The following is a 23,150-nucleotide window of genomic DNA, read 5'->3' as shown; positions in this document are numbered from 1 at the left end:
AGTGCTCTAAAATTGGAACAATGTAGTTTAGGGCAGATAGCATGGTAGTCTTGAAAGCAAAATAACACAAAAATATTGACTAATAAGGGCAGACCAAAGAAGAAATGAATTATGAAAAATTAAAACATGAAAAGGTGCTATAAAACGAAGAGTATGGTTTTGATGACAATCAGAAAAATTCCCGTCAGTGGTCGGGAATATTCGGAAATGACGCCAGTTATGAATATACTGGGAACGCGGGACCAGCTTAGCACCCATTTATTCCCAACAAAGTTGTTTTTAACAACTATTACCGTTGACGTCATCATTTAATTAGCTTAAGTATACCACGGTGCTATACAGGTGCTAACATTGTTCTCGTCACAGGTAGTTGATTCCTGACCAATGAAATCACGCAAGTAAGATCAGCCATATTGGTAGTTAGGTTTTAAGCCAGGAGGTTTGTTAGGTACCTCAAGGCACAAGGTTTCCTCAGGGTTCCTACACCAATCAATTCGACCGCGGTCATATAAGTGAAACAATCTTGAGTGTGGCGTTTACACCAATTAAATAAATAAACTAGAAGGTACTCACAGATCTAATGCTCCTGCTATTGAAACCTGAGGATGGTCGTCTGTTTTCCCCGGGCTTGACGCGCTTTCCTCCCACCATAATGCTGGCAGGTCATTGATGAAGTACAAATTCCCTCACTATAAAGCTCGGCCGATTCCGATAGCCAGCATCATGCGTTCAACGTATGGGACTCAAACTCGGCTATAGACACTATTACAAGTTTAAAAGAAAACCATGCATGTGTTTCCTATCTTTTCATAAAGAAGATTAGCTTAAAATATTCTTGGACCCCGATCAACACAACATGTAATGGAATGGTTCTTGGCCCAAGGCCGAGTTGTGAACAAAATAGCATCCAAATAAATGCACAAGTTAATTTTGCCGTATAGTGGTATTACACTCATCATATCAATGCGCTATCCCGTCCATTAAGAATGATGAGATAGGCCACTGATATTATGAGTGTACATTTATACAGGTATTGAGACCAGGCGTCAAAACATACATTTGTTTACCAGCCGTCAACCAAAGTGGACTTTCCAGGTCAATAACCGTATGGCCAATTCCCAAAGCAACGTTTAACAATGTGGGTATATATCTCTATGGTTCAACACAAACTACCAGAGAACTAAGAAAGTACACTCTAAAGTATGAAACTAAGACGGGTTCATACCAAGAGAAGCAGTCAACAATTATCAATGATGTTGGGAAGACGCAGGGGTCTTTCTATGCGAATGGATGGAGACAGGCACGGATGAAGAGACAAATAAACGCCAGCAAAAAACAGAAAAACTCCTTAGCGAAGGCAATAATGGTCTGATGACTGTGTTCAGTGTGGGATTCTTCTTCAGCCAATCAGAGCTGCGCGTTCATCATTCGTAAGGTTAAAGACATGGGACTGTTTAACAGATTGTAAGTTTGTAACTGGGGTGTGTGTGGGAGTTGGGTGGGGGGAGGGGGGGGGATTGGGGCGGGGTGAGGCATTTGGGTTTGCTGTCTGTTCATAAGTACACTCTCACTGTGTGGGATTCGGGTGGCGTGGGAGAGGACTGTAGGCTGGTGTGCAGAGACAGGATAATTTGAACGTAGTCCAATAATGGAATTTTCTTGTCAAAGATTGCCATTTTCCAGATCCTTTGCTCGAGGCAAATCCTAGATGGAAAACCGTTATGAATATAGTTCTTAATATAGCCTTGATAGAAAAAAAACTGTGGCTATGAAAATAGATTCTCGAGTGTTCCTGTAGGCTGATTGCATGCGGTTTCAAATTGGGATACAGTGCTTTTCTGCCCTTATAGGAAAGATGAATGGTTCAATACCGGCTGAAAGGAATTTGTTTTCATCCATTTCCGGCTAGAATTTCCGCCAAAAAACTTGGGGTCCTGTACGGTATTTTGATAGACTATTGCTTGTTTTTGATTGTTATTTAATGCCGTATTGAAGAATTTTTCGCTCATACACTGTTGTCGGGTGTAAACCACGGCCCTTTGGTTAGTTACTCTGAAGAAAGTGTGAACAAGTGTGTGTTGTCATGCTTGAAGAAGGGAGTACGGTGTAAAACACCAATGAAATAAATAAATAAATCTATGTGGAAGACTCCGGTCGTGCGTGGAAAGGTTTTGTCAGCTACCTGCTGATGGTCGTGGTTTCCTCCCACCATAATGCTGCATGGCCGCCGTCGTATAAGTGAAATACTCTTGAGTACGGCGTAAAACACCAATAAAATAAATCAAATAAATCTATCCGGACGCTTGCTTTCCTGTAATGAGTACGGTCGCGAATTCGAATCCAGATCTCGTCAAGAGATTTATCAAGTACCAGACCCCGGTTTCCTCCACCCATAAACCTGACTGCCCTAATTGTTCCATTTATGAGTCTCAAAGAAAAATTCTTGAATACGTCGTTAAACACCCATCAAATTATGACAAATCAAATAAATAAAATATTGTCTGGAAACTAGGCAGTATTTAACAGTAATTTAGATGTTATAATGATATATGGCACTGGCTCGTTAAACCTAGAAATCATTGTATGGTCGTGATATTCTGAACGAGAGCTCGTGTATCAGGATAAAACGAAATAATGGATACATGCATGTCAAAATACAAGACAAAGAAAAGAAAAGAAAAGAAAAAAAAGTACAGGGACTAAGTATAGATCAAACATTAACCTGGAAATGTAAAATAAGATCTCTATATTGACCGTCTCATGGAAATGCAATGCAAAAGTTCTTTTGTTGAGAAGAGCCTATAACTTCGCAAAAACATTTTATCGTTTGTCAACGGCTGCCGCAAGCAGACAGGATCGGTATGCGTGGTATGTGACATACAGGTGTTTTACTGGACGGTAGTAAAATACTAGCCTTTGACGTGCACAGTAAACAGGAAAATATATGGTGTGTTTTCACGTGCATGACTCAATATTGTATTGATTTTTCCGTATATGGCCCGAGGCTTTGTTCATTTCACTGTGACGAGCAGATGGCGTTACATAAAGAAGAAAAACAAAGCAAAACAACACTTGTACAGCAAACAAACAAAAAAACTGTGATGCATATATGGGGCTACGTTGCCGTAAAAACGTGTATGGCGAATTTGTTGCGTTAGTGGACTTTTAAAGACTCCGGCACGCGATCAACTACACTTGCGCCAGAGGAATAAAAATAAATAAATAAATAAATAAAAAAAAAAGAAATAAGGCGTAACACTAGTTCGCGCAAATGAAAAGCTCCGCGCAACAATATATCCGCCGGCTGCTGACGTCACGAGACCTCGTGGTGTTGGCCTTAGCCGAGCATCTCGGCTTGATTGAACACACGGTTGTCAGGTAAAGGCATGATATCCAGGCACTGAACGGCAAGGTATTGTCAGCCTGGCATTATCAGGGCCCTCGGTTAATGGCAATACGAGAACAGTAGCTATAGCTTGGTATATTGTACATACAGGCGCTATCTCCAGTGTTGTGAGCGAAGGAGTATTATAACTAAGGGAGATTTCTCCTCTACACATGATATAAGGCCTGACTGACTTAGCATTAAGACAGACGCGGGGTACCTGACAAAGGATCCCACCGCTGTGATGGCTGGGTCGTGCCGTCTTTCCCCAGCACACACCGAGATAAGACTTCACCAGGTATAAGGTAGGTATAGATATAGGTATAATTTATCCAGGTAAACACGATATCGAAGCTGTCAGCACGGGAGATGGCAATAATCGGTCAGGTAGCCAGGTATGTCCTCACTCTTAGTCAAGAATGGACCCAGTTCTTCGTTTTATAGGATTATCTCAGGAGAGCCAGGTTTAATCTTACACTTCACCTGTAGATGATTGCATACCTATTTAAAGACCTCCGCACGTGGGGTAAATTTACCTGTATAGGCCTATATACCGAGCTGTTCTTAAGCTCCCATATATGTATAACCCAGGTTTCCACAGTTTGACTTCCAAGTCATTAACCCATATATTGTGGTGGCAAAATATATCATTCCTATAATCCAGTGAGTGGTTGCAAGCATTTAATTTGATTTCAAGAGAGGTAGATAAATAGATTACCCAGAACAATGATCGTTGATATCGCTGTTATGGGCAAACTCTAATTAAGTGCTCTATCTAAATTTGAATGTACGGTAGACTTATGTTGGTACTCGTTATTAACTCTAAACTTGTCTCTTGTTAATTTCGTCGTTATTTATTTAGTCACATACAGCGTACTGTTGATTACGTAGCCTACATCGTGTAAGAACATGTGGATGGTCGTTGATTTCCTGCCGCAATAAAGCTGGCAGCCGTCGTATAAGTGAAATATTCTTGAGTACGGCGTAAAACACCAAGCAAATAAATAAATAAATAAATAAATACATCGGGTAGGCAACTAATGAGCATGCACTTTTAGCGTAATTTGACTTACATGCACACGGGGTGTTTTGAAGATTGATAATGTTTCGTCGGTACGTAAAACATAATTTGAAAGGCCTATATAGATTCGAAATCGTGTAGCAAGATTTGAATATAAAAATAAAATGTAAATCGGCTCTGTTGGTTCACTGCATGTTTTATATGCGAACAGTGTACAAGCTGCCATTTCCGCCCAACACCCCCATAACATAACTGTCCCATTAAAGCCTCTCGTTCTAACAACGAGGAGCTGAACAAGCCTTTTGTAAGTATTATGGGCGATTATCAGATATGGGCTTAAAGTGGGGAATTACGATCGCTGATTCGGTATTGAGTTCAATTTGGCGGGGGACTCGGGGCTAACGTATTGTGTGCGTTACATAGGCTTAGTGTAACCGCACCGTTGGACTTGATGTGTTACTTTCGTATCGCACGAAGTCCGCCCTCGCTAATCGGCTTAAAACGGGGGAAAAAAACCGTCACGGCCTTGCCTAAGCAAATCTTTGTCTTTTCAGTCAATTTGGACGGATTTGGGAGGGATTCTTTTACCGCAAGACGTCAGTGTGTGACGAGCTAAAGAAATAGCAAGCCGAAATGTAAACACTCTAAAGATAGAAGACGGGCACACAAGTGAAAGCGTGCGGGAAATGAGAGAATAGTTGTGCACTTCAACTTGTACGGCTTTGCTTTTAGCACAAGGTTTGAGACGGGCCGATCTGCTGACAAAAACACAAGACTTGATTCAACATGCCAGAGTTGCGTGGCACAGGCAGACCTTATGAGTACCAGATTCGGGAGATGTGAAAAAGTGTAAATAACAACTACGTGAGCCTTTCATATTGTGTGCCCATTTTGCCGCATGAGACGAATTGGAATACGTAACCGGAAATGGAATGTGCACATTTTCCCGCTGGATTTCTTCCGCGTAGTCGGCAGGTGGACTCATCATAACACCTATTATAATTTAGCTATATAGTAGCGCAAGTTGTGTCGTAAAGAGAACAAAAATAGAGGCCAGTGGATGAAAATAAAAATGGCCACACAAGCTGATAGTGTCGTTCAGGAGAATTTAATAGCGGCAGTTGCTGTCGACATCAAAGACCCTGTAACGTCGACTACCGTCGAGCATGACAAGGCAGACGACGCGAAACATGACACGGTCGCCATGGAAAAGCAAAACGGACAGGAAAAGTCGAGAGAACAGGTAAGTTCACTATTTTTTTTCATCGAAAGGTTTTTGATGATTTTTTTTTATTGGGGCAATATCAAGTCATCCCTAAATCATTTTGAATAATTGCTTGTTTAACATGAGCTATGTCATATACGGTAATTGTATTGTGCAAAAATGTATCTTAAGTTTTTTGTCTTTTGAATTCAGCCAACTACAACAAAAGTCTGTGGTGGCCTAGCTAATTTCCTCATAGTCTGTGTGTGAAGGAGGCCTCTCGTGACTCAGTTGGTTAGTCCGCTAACACAGCGTAAAGACCCAGGAGACTCTCACCAATGCGGTCGCTGTGAGTTCAAGTGCAGCTCATGCTGGCTTCCTCTCCGTCCGTAAGTGAGAAGGTCTGGCAGCAACCTGCGGATGGTCGTGGGTGTCTGCCGGGCTCTGCCCGGTTTCTGCCCACCAGATTGCTGGCTGCTGTCGTATGAGTGAAATATTCTTGAGTACGGTGTAAAACACCAATCAAATAAATAAATAAATTGTAATCTGTGTTAGACAATCTTAATGGTGCATGTATGTTAACTCTATAAGAAGACCTTTTTGGTGTTTGCATTCTTTTGACTGATTCCTACCTGAACTTTGGTTACTGCATAGACCTACATGTATTTATTATATGGTAGAGTTGTCTGGAATGCCTTTTGAGTTTTCCAGTATATACACAGACATTTGTGTTCTGTATAATGTAGAAGTATGTAGAACATAAAATAATACAGGATGTTTAAAATGATGATTGTTGAAGCTTCTCAGTGAAATGATATTCACAGTCAACCTTCATGCCACAATACAAATATGTAAGTGTTAGAAATATTACAGATATGCAGCAACCAATGATCTTTTAATCTGTTTTGCATATTACTAAGCTGTCCAAGTCAGGATATCTTCATGATCTTAAAATGGTGATTTGTGTAATATTTTCTTTGGGGTTATAGGTCCCAAAACAGGTCTTCTCCATTCCAGAATGAAATTGTTTACAGTGAACAGATTTCGTACCATTATGTTCCCTGTACGGTACATCATTAAGGGTGCTTATAACATATACATTTGCTATCGTATGTAATAAATAGTTAGCCTTAACCAAAATTCCATATTTATTTATTTATTTGATTGGTATTTTACGCCATACCCAACAATATTTCACTTATACAATGGTGGCCATCATTATGATGGGAGGAAACTGGGTAGAGTGCTGGGGAAAACCCACAAATTAAACAAATTATCTCTTAAATGTTTATAGCCAGGTTTATCAAACTCATGCCAAATGTACACTTTTTTTCTCTGACCTTGACAAAGGTTTTCAAGGTCATTTACTAACATTTTGTGATAGGCTTGTAAACCAGATATCATTTGAGGACTGTAAGGAATTTTCATCAAACGGCACCTATAATCATGCAGATCTCGAAGAACCCTATTAATGGTTCTTTATTGACCTTGACTTTGTTTTCAAGGTGACTGGGTCAGTCAAGCATCCATTATCTTGTAATAATAGTCAGGGGGTATTTGCAGTACATTGCACAATGTTTTTGGATTACAGTAATGTATATAATGTACATGTTTATGGAAAATACCAGTTAAGCTACTTTAATTTAAGTTCATGTCATGCCACTTTATGGAAAAATAAATATGTAAATTTTGGAAGTAAATTCACATGTGTATATTACGGAATCTAAATCAAGAGTGAGAATATGTACTTTAAGGAGTTGCTCCTAACACAATGAATATTCATGTAAAATAATATGGACTCCAAAAATACATGGATATCTATATACCTAAATGCACTAACTAATGCAATTGCATAGAGAATTACATAAGTTATTTTCTCTAAAACTGAGGATTAAAAAATTGCATTACATAATGCAGTTGATGTTGAAAGACTTTCCCAATTGAAAATCATTAAGCTGCACATACCTTTTATAGAAACCTGAAAAAGATTCATTATTACAGAACTCTCATAATCAAACAAAATTCTCACTTGATCAGTTCCTGTTGAGTGAAGCAGGAAACACGGATCTAAACAGTATATAATTTACATGATTTATTTAAAAATATCCCACTCCTTTAAAAATGATATAAAAGATGGAATGGCCAGTGCCCAGAAAGGTTTTAAATTATATTTAAAATTATATTATATTTAATATTTAAATCCTATATTTATTGTATTATATTTAAATCCTTTCTCTACTAATCAGACTCTCACTGGACCATGGTTCATTGTAAAAAATTGTGAAGAGAAGATTGTATTGTCAATTCAAATGACGTCAGATTTCTTAGTTTTGTTTATGTTGTAAGGATATATTTATTTACTGAGGAAATATATATATATATATATATATATATATATATATATTTTTATATATATATAGCATGACTTCATGCGGATGTATGTGTCTGTGTAAGCTTAATGACAAAAGAGGTCATGAATGCTTCGAAAGTTATTATGCAATGCATGATTGGACAAGGTCACGAAGGAGAGCTCTTACACGAAAGCATCGGACTTCTACAGGGGATTTTAAAATACATGTATATACAGCATTATGTTCTAGCTAGCTTTACAATCTTTCTGATTATTCTAGTCAGTAATTAGGTGTAGATAAGACCTATTTTTGTTTTCTAAAAATAAAGAATTGTCCCGGTATATTATCTGATATGGGTGATGCTGAATACAAAAATATAAATGCATGCAAAGCAGCTGCAATGGAATTTCAGTCATAATAATAGCAGTGAGATACTGGAGAGTCTGTTGGTACAGGTTTATCGGCTTTAGACAGAAAATACTTGAATCGCCCACGATCACGACCGCATGGGTAAACACTGCGCTAATGGGAAGCCACACAATGAAAAAGACTGACGGAAAAAATGTTACCGAAGATCGATCCTCACAAAGGCTTACCTATAGTTGATGACGCACTTTGTAAGGACCTACATTTTTCTGCTGACTGACTTTCTTGTAACAACCTACCTGGTATTGACTAGACTCAGGCTATCCTTAAAACTGTCCATTGTTTGGCATAACTTGATCCTAGCTATCAGAAATAATAGGGTTGCTTGGTAGGAAATTCCGTCTTTTTTTCCCCGTCTGATGAAAAGGAAAAAGAGATTTTAAATAAATTTATGTGAATTGAAAATCAAAATCATATTTTGAGTCCTTTTTTGGAGATTTGATCAGTCCAGTTATGGCCATAAATATATCTTGAAATATGGCCTGATATATGAATATTGATATGTGGATATATAGTGTATGTTTAGCTCAGCTGAATAAAGCTATTTAACTCAAGCAGACTAAAATGTGTGGGATGGTATACCCAGATAGGAAACAGAAATTGAAAACAATTTATAAAAATGCTGTACCTAAAAGTGTTCATTGTGAGAGTAGTTTGATTTTTTGCAAGTACCTGTTTTCAAGTAAGAGAATTTTGACAGCCTACACAGAAATGTGTACCTGTGGACCTGTTAAAGGGTTAGATGCAATATTCATGCAATTTGTTAATTTGTATGTCCTTTTGAAGTAGATAATCGTCCGAAATATGAACAACTAAAATTAGCTTGGACATCACGCGGTCAGCTTACTGTAGATGCTACCTGTAATGGGGTCTGCATACATTGCATTAATATTGCATCCTTACGTGAACTCTGTAGGCATTATAAACTGTAGATGAATCTAGAATTCATTATCAGCCGACTTAGGTCACAGTACTGTAAAAATTGCCATCAGTCATCCTAGAGATAAGTATATAGAGATAAGTATTCAGTGGTATTATAGTCAGATAGTTTTACAGCACACCTGGTCAAAACCAGCCACACCTGTAATTCATTTGCCATCAGCAGTAGGTTGGGATTTACCTGCTGTATGTCTGCAATAATTAACAGCTATCTCATGGCTTTATAGTCTTACCCAGAATACTTATCGTTATTTTTAATTATGAAAATCTCCAGGTTTATCTTATTGGTTTGATTAATTAGCAGCCATAATGCACTAGCAAAAATTTTCTCTGTTGTAAGTTTCTGCAACTTTTTTACCTTGAAAGATTCTCATGGTCAAGTTGAATGCATGGACACTTTTTCTTTTACATTGCTGAACTGAGACAACAAGCTTTGCTAATTTTAGCCTGATAAACAGAAACCGAATGAAAACGCTAAGAACTACAAAGAAATTAAAATGGAGAAAACGTTCAATCAGGATGCGGATAAAAGCTTTAGAGCGTGGGCTCTTTATTGGTGGGTTGGTTGGAATATCCAAATACTGAGCATATCTGTTGTACTTGTTAAAATGTGCCTGATAATTATTGATCAATCACAGGATCTTCTGTACAAACAGAAATTATCTGAATACATTAAAACATACGCTGATCAGTTTGATTCAGATCTTAAGTGCTACTGATCAACATTGATGAAAACTGCTGTTCGTGACAGTTGAGTGCAGACAACAGTTGCCATGGTAGCACAGAGTACATACTGTCCCGTGGGGATGGCCAGTATGCCATCATTGATCTTTTACAGGAATATTTGACATATCTGGGTCAGATTCTTTTAATTATGTTTATAACTATTTTTTGTCTCTAAGAGTAAGATGTCTGTGTGGCTACTGTAAACATAATTATGATGCATTTATTCCGTTTAATTAAAAATAGCGGGTGATATGATTGATCCGCATTTCATACCTGTTGCTGTATGTGAAGGCACAAACAAAAAACGAAGAGAGAGAAAATTAGCTACTCTTTGCAGCTAAATTCCTAAGTTTGTGTTTCATGTGTCAAATTTTTGTCTTAGTTTTTGTGTCATATTCATGAATCTGAATGAAAACTAAATTGGAATGTAAATTTTGAAGGTATAATTAGTCTCATCTGTGCATGATAGTTATGTCATATTTACATGTTTAAATACAGGATAGTAGGTTCACATCCAACTATTGCTGTTTTCGCTTGCTTCGCTTGCCTTTTTTTTTCTTCAGTTTTTGTGTGTTTGCATGGTTATAAAAATACCAAGTACAAGACTCTCAAATCCTGACTGGTTGATTGGCTTGATTATAAGGCTAGTAGCCTTGGATGTAAAGAATTCATAACTTAAAATAATGTATAAATTTGCAAGAGATAAAAGGTGAAAAAACTGTATTATTATGTGTGTAGAGACTGATGCTGAAATCTTTCTACTGCAGAATGACTGAATAAAAAACTTACATTTTAATTTTGAGCTCATGTACATGTTCATGATGCTGATTTGCACCTGAAAAGAAAAAAACAAAACAAAAACCATTTGTTTTCAAATATGACCAATTATATTACAGTTTAATATCCAGTGGTTGTATCTAGCTCTAGAATCTTAGTGCTGTATACACAGAAAGTGCAGGTTTATAAATAATAAATAATAATAATAAAGAATAATACTTTAAGTTATTGTTGAAGCCACTTTCCAAACAACATGAAATAATTTCAAGGAAATTTCATGATATCAAGCAGTTCACTGGAACAGAATGTTGAAACAAGTAGAGAAGCATTTCATGATATCGGGCAGTTCAGTGGAACAGAATACTGAAACAAGTAGAGAAGCATTTCATGCTATCGGGCGGTTCAGTGGAACAGAATATTGAAAGAAGTAGAGAAGCATTTCATGACATCAGGCGGTTCAGTGGAACAGAATACTGAAACAAGTAGAGAAGCATTTCATGATATCGGGCGGTTCAGTGGAACAGAATATTGAAAAAAAAGTGGAGAAGCATTTCATGATATCAAGCAGTTCATTGGAAGAGAATATTGAAACATGTGGAGAAGGATTTCATGATATCAGGCAGTTCATTGGAAGAGAATATTGAAACATGTAGAGAAGCATTTCATGATATCAGACAGTTCAGTGGAACAGAATACTGAAACAAGTAGAGAGGCATTTCATGACATCAGACAGTTCAGTGGAACAGAATATTGAAACAAGTAGAGAAGCATTTCATGATATTGGGCAGTTCAGTGGAACAGAATACGGAAACAAGTAGAGAAGCACTTCATGACATCAGGCAGTTCAGTAAAACAGAATACTGAAACAAGTAGAGAAGCATTTCATGATATCAGACAGTTCATTGGAAGAGAATACTGAAATATGTAGAGAAGCATTTCATGATATCGGGCAGTTCAGTGGAACAGAATACGGAAACAAGTAGAGAAGCATTTCATGACATCAGGCAGTTCAGTGGAACAGAATATTGAAACATGTAGACAAGCATTTCATGATATCGGGCAGTTCAGTGGAACAGAATATTGAAACAAGTAGAGAAGCAACCTTGGATGATTATTATTACCATAGGCTAATGGCCAGACACGGCCTCTTTAAGATACGGTTCATAAAGTAGTACATGTGTATGTGAGTAGCATTACTTGCCAATCACCTGACTGCCATACCTCAGTGGAACAGAATATTGAAACAAGTAGAGAAGCATTTCATGATATCGGGCAGTTCAGTGGAACAGAATATTGAAACAAGTAGAGAAGCAACCTTGGATGATTATTATTACCATAGGCTAATGGCCAGACACGGCCTCTTTAAGATACGGTTCATAAAGTAGTACAAGTGTATGTGAGTAGCATTACTCGCCAATCACCTGGCTGCCATACCTCAAAGTGGTCTATAGGACCAGGTGGCTCTTCTCCCAGGTGCTCAGTCTTACGTCAGGCAGTCTGTCCCACTGTATGCATAGCTATGGCCACATCATGTGTATATTTCCCCTTAGATTACCTGAAACTACATACAAAAAACTGTTACAGAGACATTAAGGTTCAAATGTGCAGTTGGATAAAAGAATAATGCAGGAATTTAAAATGCAGTTGAATCATTTAATGATGGAATGAAAATTGGTATCCTATGAACATGTATAACGATGTTGTTCAAAGATTTTAAAACTTCACAGAATGGCGTTTAAGACAGATACACCTTCAATAAATATTTTTCTCTCGGCTGCATGCTCATGCATATATCACAATTTTAGTGAAATTCATAACCTTACACATACAGTAAACACATGTAATTGATTAAGATATTGTATGTTGAAGCCCTGTATGGAATTACCTGACACATGTATGTGGTATATGTCTAGTTAAATTACCTGAAATGACACAATAATAAGAGTAAATGTCCACATTTAATAGATTTACAGATGAATCAAGTGCACATGAAAACACCTCTATATTAGGACAGCTGCATTTTCTGGTCAGCAAGAATGCATTATGTTTAGCGTTGTCATAAAGCTGGGCCAGCGCATTAACCCTAGCTGATACATGGTACAGTATGGGTGTGACATATGTCTGAAATCTTCAGAAATAATTTGGTTTTTGTTTGACATACACGACACTTTTTTGTAAGTGTGCATAGAAACCCAGTCATTGCCTGAAGTCATTGTCACATAACACACGTCACTGACCTGTCAAACCTGTATAATTGAGGAGATAGAAAGTACCTCTGACTCAGAAACTGTAGAGCTTGCGTGTTCCATCAGTGGTCCAGTCCATCAGTTCATGTGCATAATGTAAGCAGGTCTGACCTTTTTTCCTTCATCTGGTATAATCTAACCTTGTACTAAAAGGACATGGTTTAAATATTGCCATTGAAGATATATTTTGGCCTGATGCAAGGGTGACAGCTTTATCCAGATCTTTTTCACAGCAAAATATGAAACCGACATCTTTTATATACTTTTTCTGCGATAGACTCACTTCAAAACTTGACTTTACCATTAATAGTCTTTTATTTGATTTATGTTTCCAGAAGTGTTGTAAAATAAGATGTCTATTTAGCAATACTCCATGATTTTATCACCATATTTTAGCCAGTCCATTGTAAAATTAATTTAAAATAGGTGTTGCAGAAGTGCATTGTACAAATATAGCATGGATGAGTCAGGCAGTACAAACAGTGTTCATATTTTCATTCGCTTTGGTTAATATGAAAGCGAAAATTAGAGAATATTAATTCCTTTTTAATTAATCATCAACATTCACTTCTACTGAACAGTAGATGTAAATATGCAAATCTTCAGTTAGTTCGTAGTCATTTGCGGAATGTAGGTATTTAAAATAAATTATGAATTATTCTTGGTTGAACTGAATTTATATAATTAAGAAAGCTGTATCAAAGTTATTAAATAACATAATTAATGTACTAATTGTTTGTATCAAGCATTCTGACTCCAGTATTCAGTAATTGTAGTCAATTACTTTTGACTTTTTTGGATTAATTACAGTTACAGAAATTATTTTTTCCACTCGTAAATTAAGCCATTAAAGAAAAACAGTCAGTTGTGTTTAATATGCTATTGTCCAACTCTTTTTCTTAAAATGTGCAATTTGATTAATTATACATTAATTATACTTCCATTATCATCCAACATACAACTTCAGTGTGTGGTTTTAGTATCCTGAGTCCAGGTAGTGTTGATGCAAACATTGAAGTTTATTTCCATTCAAAAAAAAAAACAAATTAATTTCTTAATTTACTTCTTTGTTTACCAGGAAATATGTTCAATATAATTAGCTGTCATTTAAGGGTAAAACTAAGACAGCATTTGTTCAGTGCTGATATCCAATTTGTGCTCCGCTGAAGCAAGAAAAATACTGAATGCAATGGTGGAATGGGAGAGTACGTGGGCAATATACATGCCGTGAGATTTGTGTTTTTCACAACTTAACTCATATTTACTATCATGTTAGTTTTTTCCTGTGTATTCATTTTTTGTTCACCTACAGTGTGTTTATAAAAGGGCGTTACATCTTTTGTCCGGGTTAGTTTACCCAAGCAGGACCTCTTAGAGAGGCTCTATTATTACCCAGTTTTATCACAACCCTAGTGAATATAAAGATACAACCATTTATGGGTGGATGGTATTTCACAAATAGAGATATAGGCCACAGTACAATGAATTCAACACTCTTTTGTGGCGTTCAGCAAGGGAGCTAGCTGATTCAAAGGTTTTTCTTATAAATTTGTTAAAAAAAGTCAAATAGTGTACTTTTTAAGAATGTATCTGCTAAGCGGTATACAATGGTATTATGAAATTATACTACAATGTATAGATAAACCATGTACTTGTACATACCAAAATACAGTGATACTGGGGATTGCATTAGAAAAAAAGTTTAACTTTGTTTACTAGGATTTATGTATTTATCTAGTTAAAATGGCGTTTTACACAGTACTCAAGAATATTTCACTTATATGACAGCGGCCAGCATTATGGTTGGAGGAAACCCAGCAGAGCCTGGGGGAAACCCACGACCATCTGCAGGTTGCTGTCAGACCTCCCCATGTACGGCCGGAGTGCAAGAGATAAATGGGTGAAGGAATTGTTTTATTGTATGGGTGACTGATGCTGAAATCTTACCACTGCAGAGTGACAAGACAGAACGTTTTCCATGATGATCTTGTTTATTGATAATTAAGCATACAAATTGTGATCTGTGAAAACTTGTGATCTGTGGAAAAATAACAACACTATAAATATGTATGTTATAACATAAATTGTTCCATATAGGTGTGTTATATTGGCTTGTCATGTTTTAGTTGTAAAGAGATTCATGATCATAGTGTCCCAAAAAAGTTTGACCTATTCTTTTATCAGTGAACTAATTAGTCACTCACCTACAAACCAATCCCCAAACTTCTTCCCGTGCATACTAATTTGAGCGTGGGCCCACATACACGTACATTTGGATATTCGAGATGTCTCATTCTGTTGGACGGGCTATTGATCATCATAACATGATAACACCGGTGTAACTGTTTCTCCTTGAATCAGCTGTTTACCTGTGCAAATACTCACATAGGTACAGGTAGATAATCTGGACCCTAATCTGACTGACCAGTGCTGAAAGGCCGTTTAAGTTGATACAGGTAAGCCTGGTTGTTGTATTTATTTTTACACCTCATAGGGTAATTTCCCTTCCATTGGTCAAGAGATGGTCAAGGAACGCAATGTCACGCTGACAAAGTATTATCCCACGAGTTCACGAGGTAATATCCCACAATCTCATCTTAATATCCACCAATCACTTGCGTTTATTCCACAGCAGTTATCTCCCTTTGGGAGTTCTCTGGCTGCTAGTTCGTAAACAACCGCACAGTGGTTATAGCTCCCTTATCGACGTACAAATTCGGCCAAAAGCTGCGTTTTTTTTTTCGGAGTTATAAAACATATGGTGCATAATAGCTGGTTCATCTACATATAGGCATCAAAGTCTTCTCATGTTTTATAATAGTCAGGAAAGCAAAAGCTTTTTGCCACTGGTGTCCCTAATTGAGTTATAAAGTTTTTTAAGGACACGTGTCCATGCAAATTTTGGCACATAGCCTGTGTGCAGTAATCTGTACAAAGATCTCTCTACTGCACTAACACCTTTACAGTATCTACAATACATTTTAACACAGTTTAAAAATTTTAACCTGTTCCACTGATTTTTTTTTTTTATCAACTGAGTTTTTTGCTGTATGACGGTATGATATTTTCCCTCTTTTATTGGAGGAATTCCTGCTTTTTATGGTGACAGATGTTTTTATAAGGAAGTTCTAAATTTACCTAAGAAGTGGTAAAAATGACAAAATTGTGAGGTGGGCATGGGAGATTTTATTGGCTTTTTTTTTTCATTGCTGTGTTGATCTCATCTGATCACTGAATATGTGCTGTGAATTTGCAATAGCCGCGATATCACACAAAACATTGATTATAAGGTTTTGCTCTCAGCTCCATAAATAATTAAATGGCCCATGTTAAAAATATTGTTGACTGACAGACAGACAGACAGACAGACAGACTCCAAGACTCCAAGTTACTTGTCACCACAGAAACATAAATCATGAGCCCTTTGAGGAATGTTCATGATTATATGTGAATATTACCAAGTCCTGAATATCTGGCTGCAGCGTGCATTATTTTCACATTATTATCACATTATTTTCAGCTTGACCGAACCAGAATTATTTGGATAGATTCTTGTAAATTACAACCAATAATTACTTTCAGGTATGTTTTCTGAACAGAAAGGACCGAATTAGTGGTAGCCAGTACAGTACTAGTACTGCCCACAGCTTTACTAATACAGTAGCTACAAAGTGTCAAGTTTCAGCTGTTAAGCTTATAGGCATGCCAAAGTTAACAAAACGTCTGGTTTGTATTTGGAAGAAAGCTAAAGGTCAAAACAGAGTCATGGTCGAGTGACTACTAATGTTGATTTTTCACTGAGGCGATTTACCTGTAAATGCACACCTAGATCCTCATTAAGGCTTTTTCACACCTGGGGACATACCTTTGCTACAACACCGTAGGACTCCGTATATGTATACTGGCATCAACACCTTGTATATGTATTTTGTTATATATATATTGGAAAACAAACAAGGAAAATATTGTTTCCTTGTTTACTTCTCACGGTTAGGTATATATATATATATATATATATATATATATATATATATATATATATATATATATATATAAAGCAATGTCTCTTGTATATCTTTAATAGTTTGGTTTTAGTAGTCTTCCAAGAGCATTTCAAGTGCTATAGTAAACTATTCTGACTTTGCAAATTTTTTGAACTGCGTGATGAAAGCAGTCTATTTTAACAAAAGCAGTTTATTGATATTTGGATCTGGAAATATCAAATAAACTGTCCACTGTAATTGTTCTGAAAGCATTTTTCTGTGTAGACTGATAACATTTTTACTTTTTGTGGTACTGGCCAATCCAACCATTGGAGTTTTGTCTCCAAAAGCAAGTTATAAATGTGTATAAATTGTTCTTTCATATGTGAAAAGGTTACCAAACCATGAGTTAGGTTCAAAACTAATAAAGTAAATATTAAGTAAGTAAAGAAAGTTTTAGACAGCATAATGTTTGGAGCGTGCAAAGCATGAATCAGCTAGACAGGATATTATACTAGCTGGGTGAATCTCAATGTACCCAGTATACTAATATCTGGAAATCCCCTTTTTGCTGGCGAGTCATGACATCTTGTAAATACAATGTTCCCATTTTTATCATTTACTTCAATTATACAGCCCAGTGATTTTTTCTCTGATGTTATTTAAAAGATCTTACATGTAGCCTACCTTTTCATCCTCTTTCATGAATTACATGCAGCCATTACCCTTCGATTGTGTGATAGTACATGTAAAAATAAATCCGTGAATGACAAACTCTCTCACCCTGGATTATTTGATTGTATTTCTTCAACTTTTTCACATGTGTGCAAGGTGTTTATTCAGTCATATTCTTCAGACTGATAAAATTATACTTTTTGTGAAGCCCTGAAATGGGTCAATCTAACCAAGAAGTTAAGTCTCCCAAATAAAAGTAAAAACGTGCATAAGTTGCACTGAAAGTGGCTCTTTTATATTCAAGAAGGTTGTGGTATTAGTGTACAGTCATATAATATGGCTAGGTTTCTGACTGAGCAGTACAGTTTTAAAAAAAAGCAGGAATTCAATGTTTTAATATAAATTAGAATTTAGAAAAAAGATGAAAATTATTGAATGATCCGAAATATACATCCATGTCCTGAAAGTGTGATGTTTATTTACATGAAAGTAATTTATCTATGAAAGTGTTTTGCACCTTTCTCAAAATTGTTCATTATTCAGCTTTTTCAGGGAAAACTTTCGAATCGATGTAACAATGTACATATGGATCAATTAAGGTTTGTGAAAATGGACACAGGTTTGTAGAAAGAATCATACGTGACCTAAGTGGTCACTGGACTTACACTGGGCACATTCGAAATGTATATTGCATGGCCATAAGGGGCCATAGTCTATGTTGTAAAGACAGAAGTTATGTGCATGGAAGATATGTATTCCAAGTTTAGCTCAGTTCTTGTTATCTCCAAGGTGATTGTATCGGTATGATGATCAAGAGGTCATTATGTTGATACTGAACCTTTAGATGTAGGCCGACGTATGAGTGAAAAGATCATATACCATATAAGTTATATAAAGTCACTTTCTCATTTCAGACGGCCACCATTTTTCAAATAGAAATATCGCAAGATCTCGCAGTAATCTGCTACTTTTCAATCGACCATCCGATGCCTAAATCTATCATTGGAAAGTACACTATACATCAAATGTCTGTTTCATTGAAATTCAGCATTGGAAGTCATGACCCTGTTTACAGTAAGTGATGGTAAAAACAATGGGGAAACTGAAAAGGCCAAGTAGGAAGTGAAATGCTGCTTTGAAAAGCCGCCACAACTGGGTGCTTAAATTTGACGATGGCTACCCTGTTGTGGATAGTTGATTGGTGCACATTGATGCCAGGAAGTGTTGCAGTGCCCAGATTAAACCACCAAACTTTACTAATGAACTCTCCCATATGTGGTATCTTCATATTTGGTGGCAGGAAATTGGTCTCTGGGGAACTTCATGCAACACAACATGAAAACTTCCTATCAGTGGAAGAAAGCCAGGGAATGTTAAACATTCCCTTTACAGTTAGGATGGGATATTGAACACAGACCTGAGGTATCCTAGTCAGGGTTAAGTTCATTTAGAATTGTAGAAGGAGGTCAGAGTTCAAAAGTAGGTGGCTGAATTGAAAGTAATCATGTCACAATTACTTTTGATTTAAACCCTAAGAATATTCAAAGTAGGCGGCTACAGGGACAGCAATAAACACCTGTCTGCAGCCTGCTAAGGGGACGACAGTAGAAAGCTGTCTGCAGCCTGCTACTTGCCCTTTTTGAACACCCTGCTAGTAATTATAAGGCAAGACACTTAACCACACATTCATGACCTGCTCCTTGGAGGAATTGAAAATTTGTATGAGCATTAAGGACATTCAATATTCAGGATTTAACCCTTTGTTATGTCATAGTAGTTTTGTATTGATTTTTGGTCATTGCTATACTGATGAATGGCAGCTAGGAAACTGGAATGCCCAGTGTAAACCATTGACCTTTGGCAGGTTGAATACTGACCAACTTTTACATGTTTAACGCACAGTATTGCAGGCCATATCAGTAGAAGACAAGTGGTCTCCAACAAACACTGGACATGGGTCTCATTGACTGCGGTTCCACCAGCCTCGTTGACTGCGGTCCCATCAGTCTTGTTGGCGGCGGTTCCACCAGTCTCGTTGACTGCGGTCCCACCAGTCTCGTTAACTGCGGTCACATGAGTCTCGTTGACTGTGGTCCCATGAGTCTCATTGACTGCGGTCCCACCAGTCTCGTTGACTGCGGTCCCATGAGTCTCGTTGGCGGCGGTTCCACCAGTCTCGTTGACTGCGGTCCCACCAGTCTCGTTGACTGCGGTCCCACCAGTCTCGTTGACTGCGGTCCCATGAGTCTCATTGACTGCCGTTCCACGAGTTGTTGACTGCGGTCCCACCAGTCTCGTTGGCTGCGGTCCCACCAGTCTCGTTGACTGCGGTCCCACGAGTCTCATTGACTGCGGTCCCATGAGTCTCATTGACTGCGGTCCCATGAGTCTCATTGACTGCCGTTCCACGAGTCGTTGACTGCGGTTCCACCAGTCTCGTTGGCTGCGGTCCCACCAGTCTCGTTGACTGTGGTCCCACCAGTCTCATTGATTGCGGTCCCATGAGTCTCATTGACTGCGGCCCCACGAGTCTCATTGACTGCAGTTCCACGAATCTCGTTGACTGTGGTCCCATGAGTCTCGTTGACTGCGGTCCCACGAGTCTCATTGACTGCAGTTCCACGAATCTCGTTGACTGTGGCCCCATGAGTCTCGTTGACTGCGGTCCCATGAGTCTCGTTGACTGCGGTCCCACCAGTCTCATTGACTGCAGTTCCACGAATCTCGTTGACTGTGGTCCCACGAGTCTCATTGACTGCGGTCCCATGAGTCTCATTGACTGCGGTCCCACCAGTCTCATTGACTGCGGTCCCATGAGTCTCATTGACTGCGGTCCCACCAGTCTCATTGACTGCGGTCCCACCAGTCTCGTTGACTGCTTATTGTCATCAAGCCCATAGATTTTAAACCAGAATTTGAAATCAGCCTGTCTCACTTCCAATTTTCTCCTATTTTCTCTATCTGTCCTATGTTAATTTTGTCAGAACTGGGTGTGTCAAAGATGCTGAGACACCCCCCTGAACAGTCGGAGCGGGTGAATCTACAGATGGCCGTAATGAAGTTTTGCATTGACCATGTAGTGTTATCGTCATTCTAATCAGTGACCAGTCAATGTGGATTTGCTCAGATCACGACGTGGGCTGCGATGCTGAATGATAAGTCAGTTAACGCACATGTTAAAATTGCCCCAACCACTCTCTGCAGTATATGTTTTTTTGTTAAAATAGAATTACTGTTTAAATTTAAAATAACGATTTTAGCGTAGGCCTACTGTAGTTTTAATTAATTTGGTATCACTGCCACCTATGGAACCAATATTTTGAAATATTCTGAAAGAACTATGGAGTACTGTAGAGAAATTATTTGCATATGCAGTCTTGTTAAGCTTGTATCTTTAATGACCAAAACAATTGTTAAATCATTTTTAGCATGATTTTCATAATTGTAGGCATACATTCCACTGAAAAAAGTGTCTTTAGTGGTAAAAAAAAGTTGAAGATTTACAATTAGCATTCACACATGTACAAACATATTGCCGTGTGCTTCGTGGGTATTGTACCATTTAGAAACGTACATGTGTGTATATAATTAGATCCACAAAGACATGTAGGACATGGATGTGTTAACTGCTAGCCTACCAGGGCCATCTATCTGGTAAAACTAAGGTTCTGATTCATATATTTGTTTAATTTACATGTACTTGTTAGTTTCTGTATATAGCTTGTTTAGTTTGGGCAGCCCAAACATTTTCCAGAACCAAAGTGACTCTAGATATCACCCAGCCAGTAGGTATATTTATTTTTCATCTTTTCATCTTCTGATATATACAAATTCAGACATCTACTGTCTGTCCAATGAAAATCTTACAAACTTATAGGGACTAACACTCTAAACCTAAGCTAACTGACAGACGTCCTGGAGTAGTGTACTGATATGCTTGGTGAATTTTGGTCATGCATAGATAGTGATTTACCAGCTATTAAGGCTTGAATTAATGACCATCTTTTCTTTAAATAATCAGCACTAATTAGAGAACAGAAAAATCTTTAAAATTACCAGGTTGTGCTATGATTGATGTGTAGTCTGGTCTGCATTTTTCTTGCCGAGTCCAAAAATTCAGGAATTGTGATATAGATCTATGTCCCTCCCTTTTAGCATTCTCTCTCTCCCTTCCACTCGTGCAGAATATGTGCAGATGTATAAGGAGTTCTAAGGTACTAGATCACTGGATCAAATTAACCAAGTGTTGAAACTTTTTTTTTTAAAGAAAGACTTAGATATGTATCTCTGTATTCTTTCATTCTAGTATATTAGTGATGCATATTTTATGTCCAGTTGATCCTGTATCTGTAAGCTCATAAATGGAAATCTTCTTAACTCATATGCATTTGGCTTAGAAAAAACACTCCTTAATATGTTACTTTTCATATCTTTTCATCTTCTGATATATACAAATTCAGACATCTACTGTCTGTCCAATGAAAATCTTACAAACTTATAGGGACTAACACTCTAAACCTAAGCTAACTGACAGACGTCCTGGAGTAGTGTACTGATATGCTTGGTGAATTTTGGTCATGCATAGATAGTGATTTACCAGCTATTAAGGCTTGAATTAATGACCATCTTTTCTTTAAATAATCAGCACTAATTAGAGAACAGAAAAATCTTTAAAATTACCAGGTTGTGCTATGATTGATGTGTAGTCTGGTCTGCATTTTTCTTGCCGAGTCCAAAAATTCAGGAATTGTGATATAGATCTATGTCCCTCCCTTTTAGCATTCTCTCTCTCCCTTCCACTCGTGCAGAATATGTGCAGATGTATAAGGAGTTCTAAGGTACTAGATCACTGGATCAAATTAACCAAGTGTTGAAACTTTTTTTTTTAAAGAAAGACTTAGATATGTATCTCTGTATTCTTTCATTCTAGTATATTAGTGATGCATATTTTATGTCCAGTTGATCCTGTATCTGTAAGCTCATAAATGGAAATCTTCTTAACTCATATGCATTTGGCTTAGAAAAAACACTCCTTAATATGTTACTTTTAAGGTTTTGGGATATATCTCAACTTAAAGCCCTCAGATTTGGCCCAGTGGCCTTAAACTATTGTCACAGTGTAAGGATTTATCGGTTGCCTCTGGCATATTTCTTCATTAATGCTGTATAGCTAGGATGGAAAAAAAAAAGAAAACAAAGAGAAAAATTTATACCGGTGCTATAATGTTTTGTACCTTGGTTCAGGTAGCCAGTATCACTGGTTTCATGAGCAATTTATAAACCTATAGGTGAGTGATCTGCAGATCTGGCCTCAGGTCACGAAAAACCAGACATGAATAAACATACTGTAACTCTTCAACCTTTTCAACCACCTCTGCAAAGCGATGTTTTGAAACATTCTGACAGAACTATGGGGT

General features: G+C 37.5%; 1 protein-coding gene across 2 annotated transcripts in view; it reads left to right on the top strand.

Moving 5' to 3' along the window:
- The first annotated feature begins 3,340 nt into the window (after positions 1-3,340).
- Positions 3,341-23,150, top strand: part of LOC135480084 (uncharacterized) — a 33,974-nt gene continuing 14,164 nt past the window's right edge. Inside the window, exons 1-2 of one of the 2 annotated variants that reach the window (XM_064759838.1) lie at positions 3,341-3,690; positions 4,961-5,649. In XM_064759838.1, coding sequence (XP_064615908.1) covers positions 5,467-5,649 — 183 coding nt within the window. In that variant the 5' untranslated portion in view covers positions 3,341-3,690; positions 4,961-5,466. Of the gene's footprint in view, positions 3,691-3,753; positions 3,781-4,960; positions 5,650-23,150 lie in introns of those variants that run through there. The other variant, XM_064759839.1, reaches the window with a different exon arrangement.

Source organism: Liolophura sinensis, chromosome 13 (assembly GCF_032854445.1).
Source record: "Liolophura sinensis isolate JHLJ2023 chromosome 13, CUHK_Ljap_v2, whole genome shotgun sequence".
Lineage (NCBI taxonomy): Eukaryota > Metazoa > Mollusca > Polyplacophora > Chitonida > Chitonidae > Liolophura > Liolophura sinensis.
Note: the sequence above shows the minus strand (reverse complement) of the source record. Positions and strands in the feature narration are given on the sequence as shown.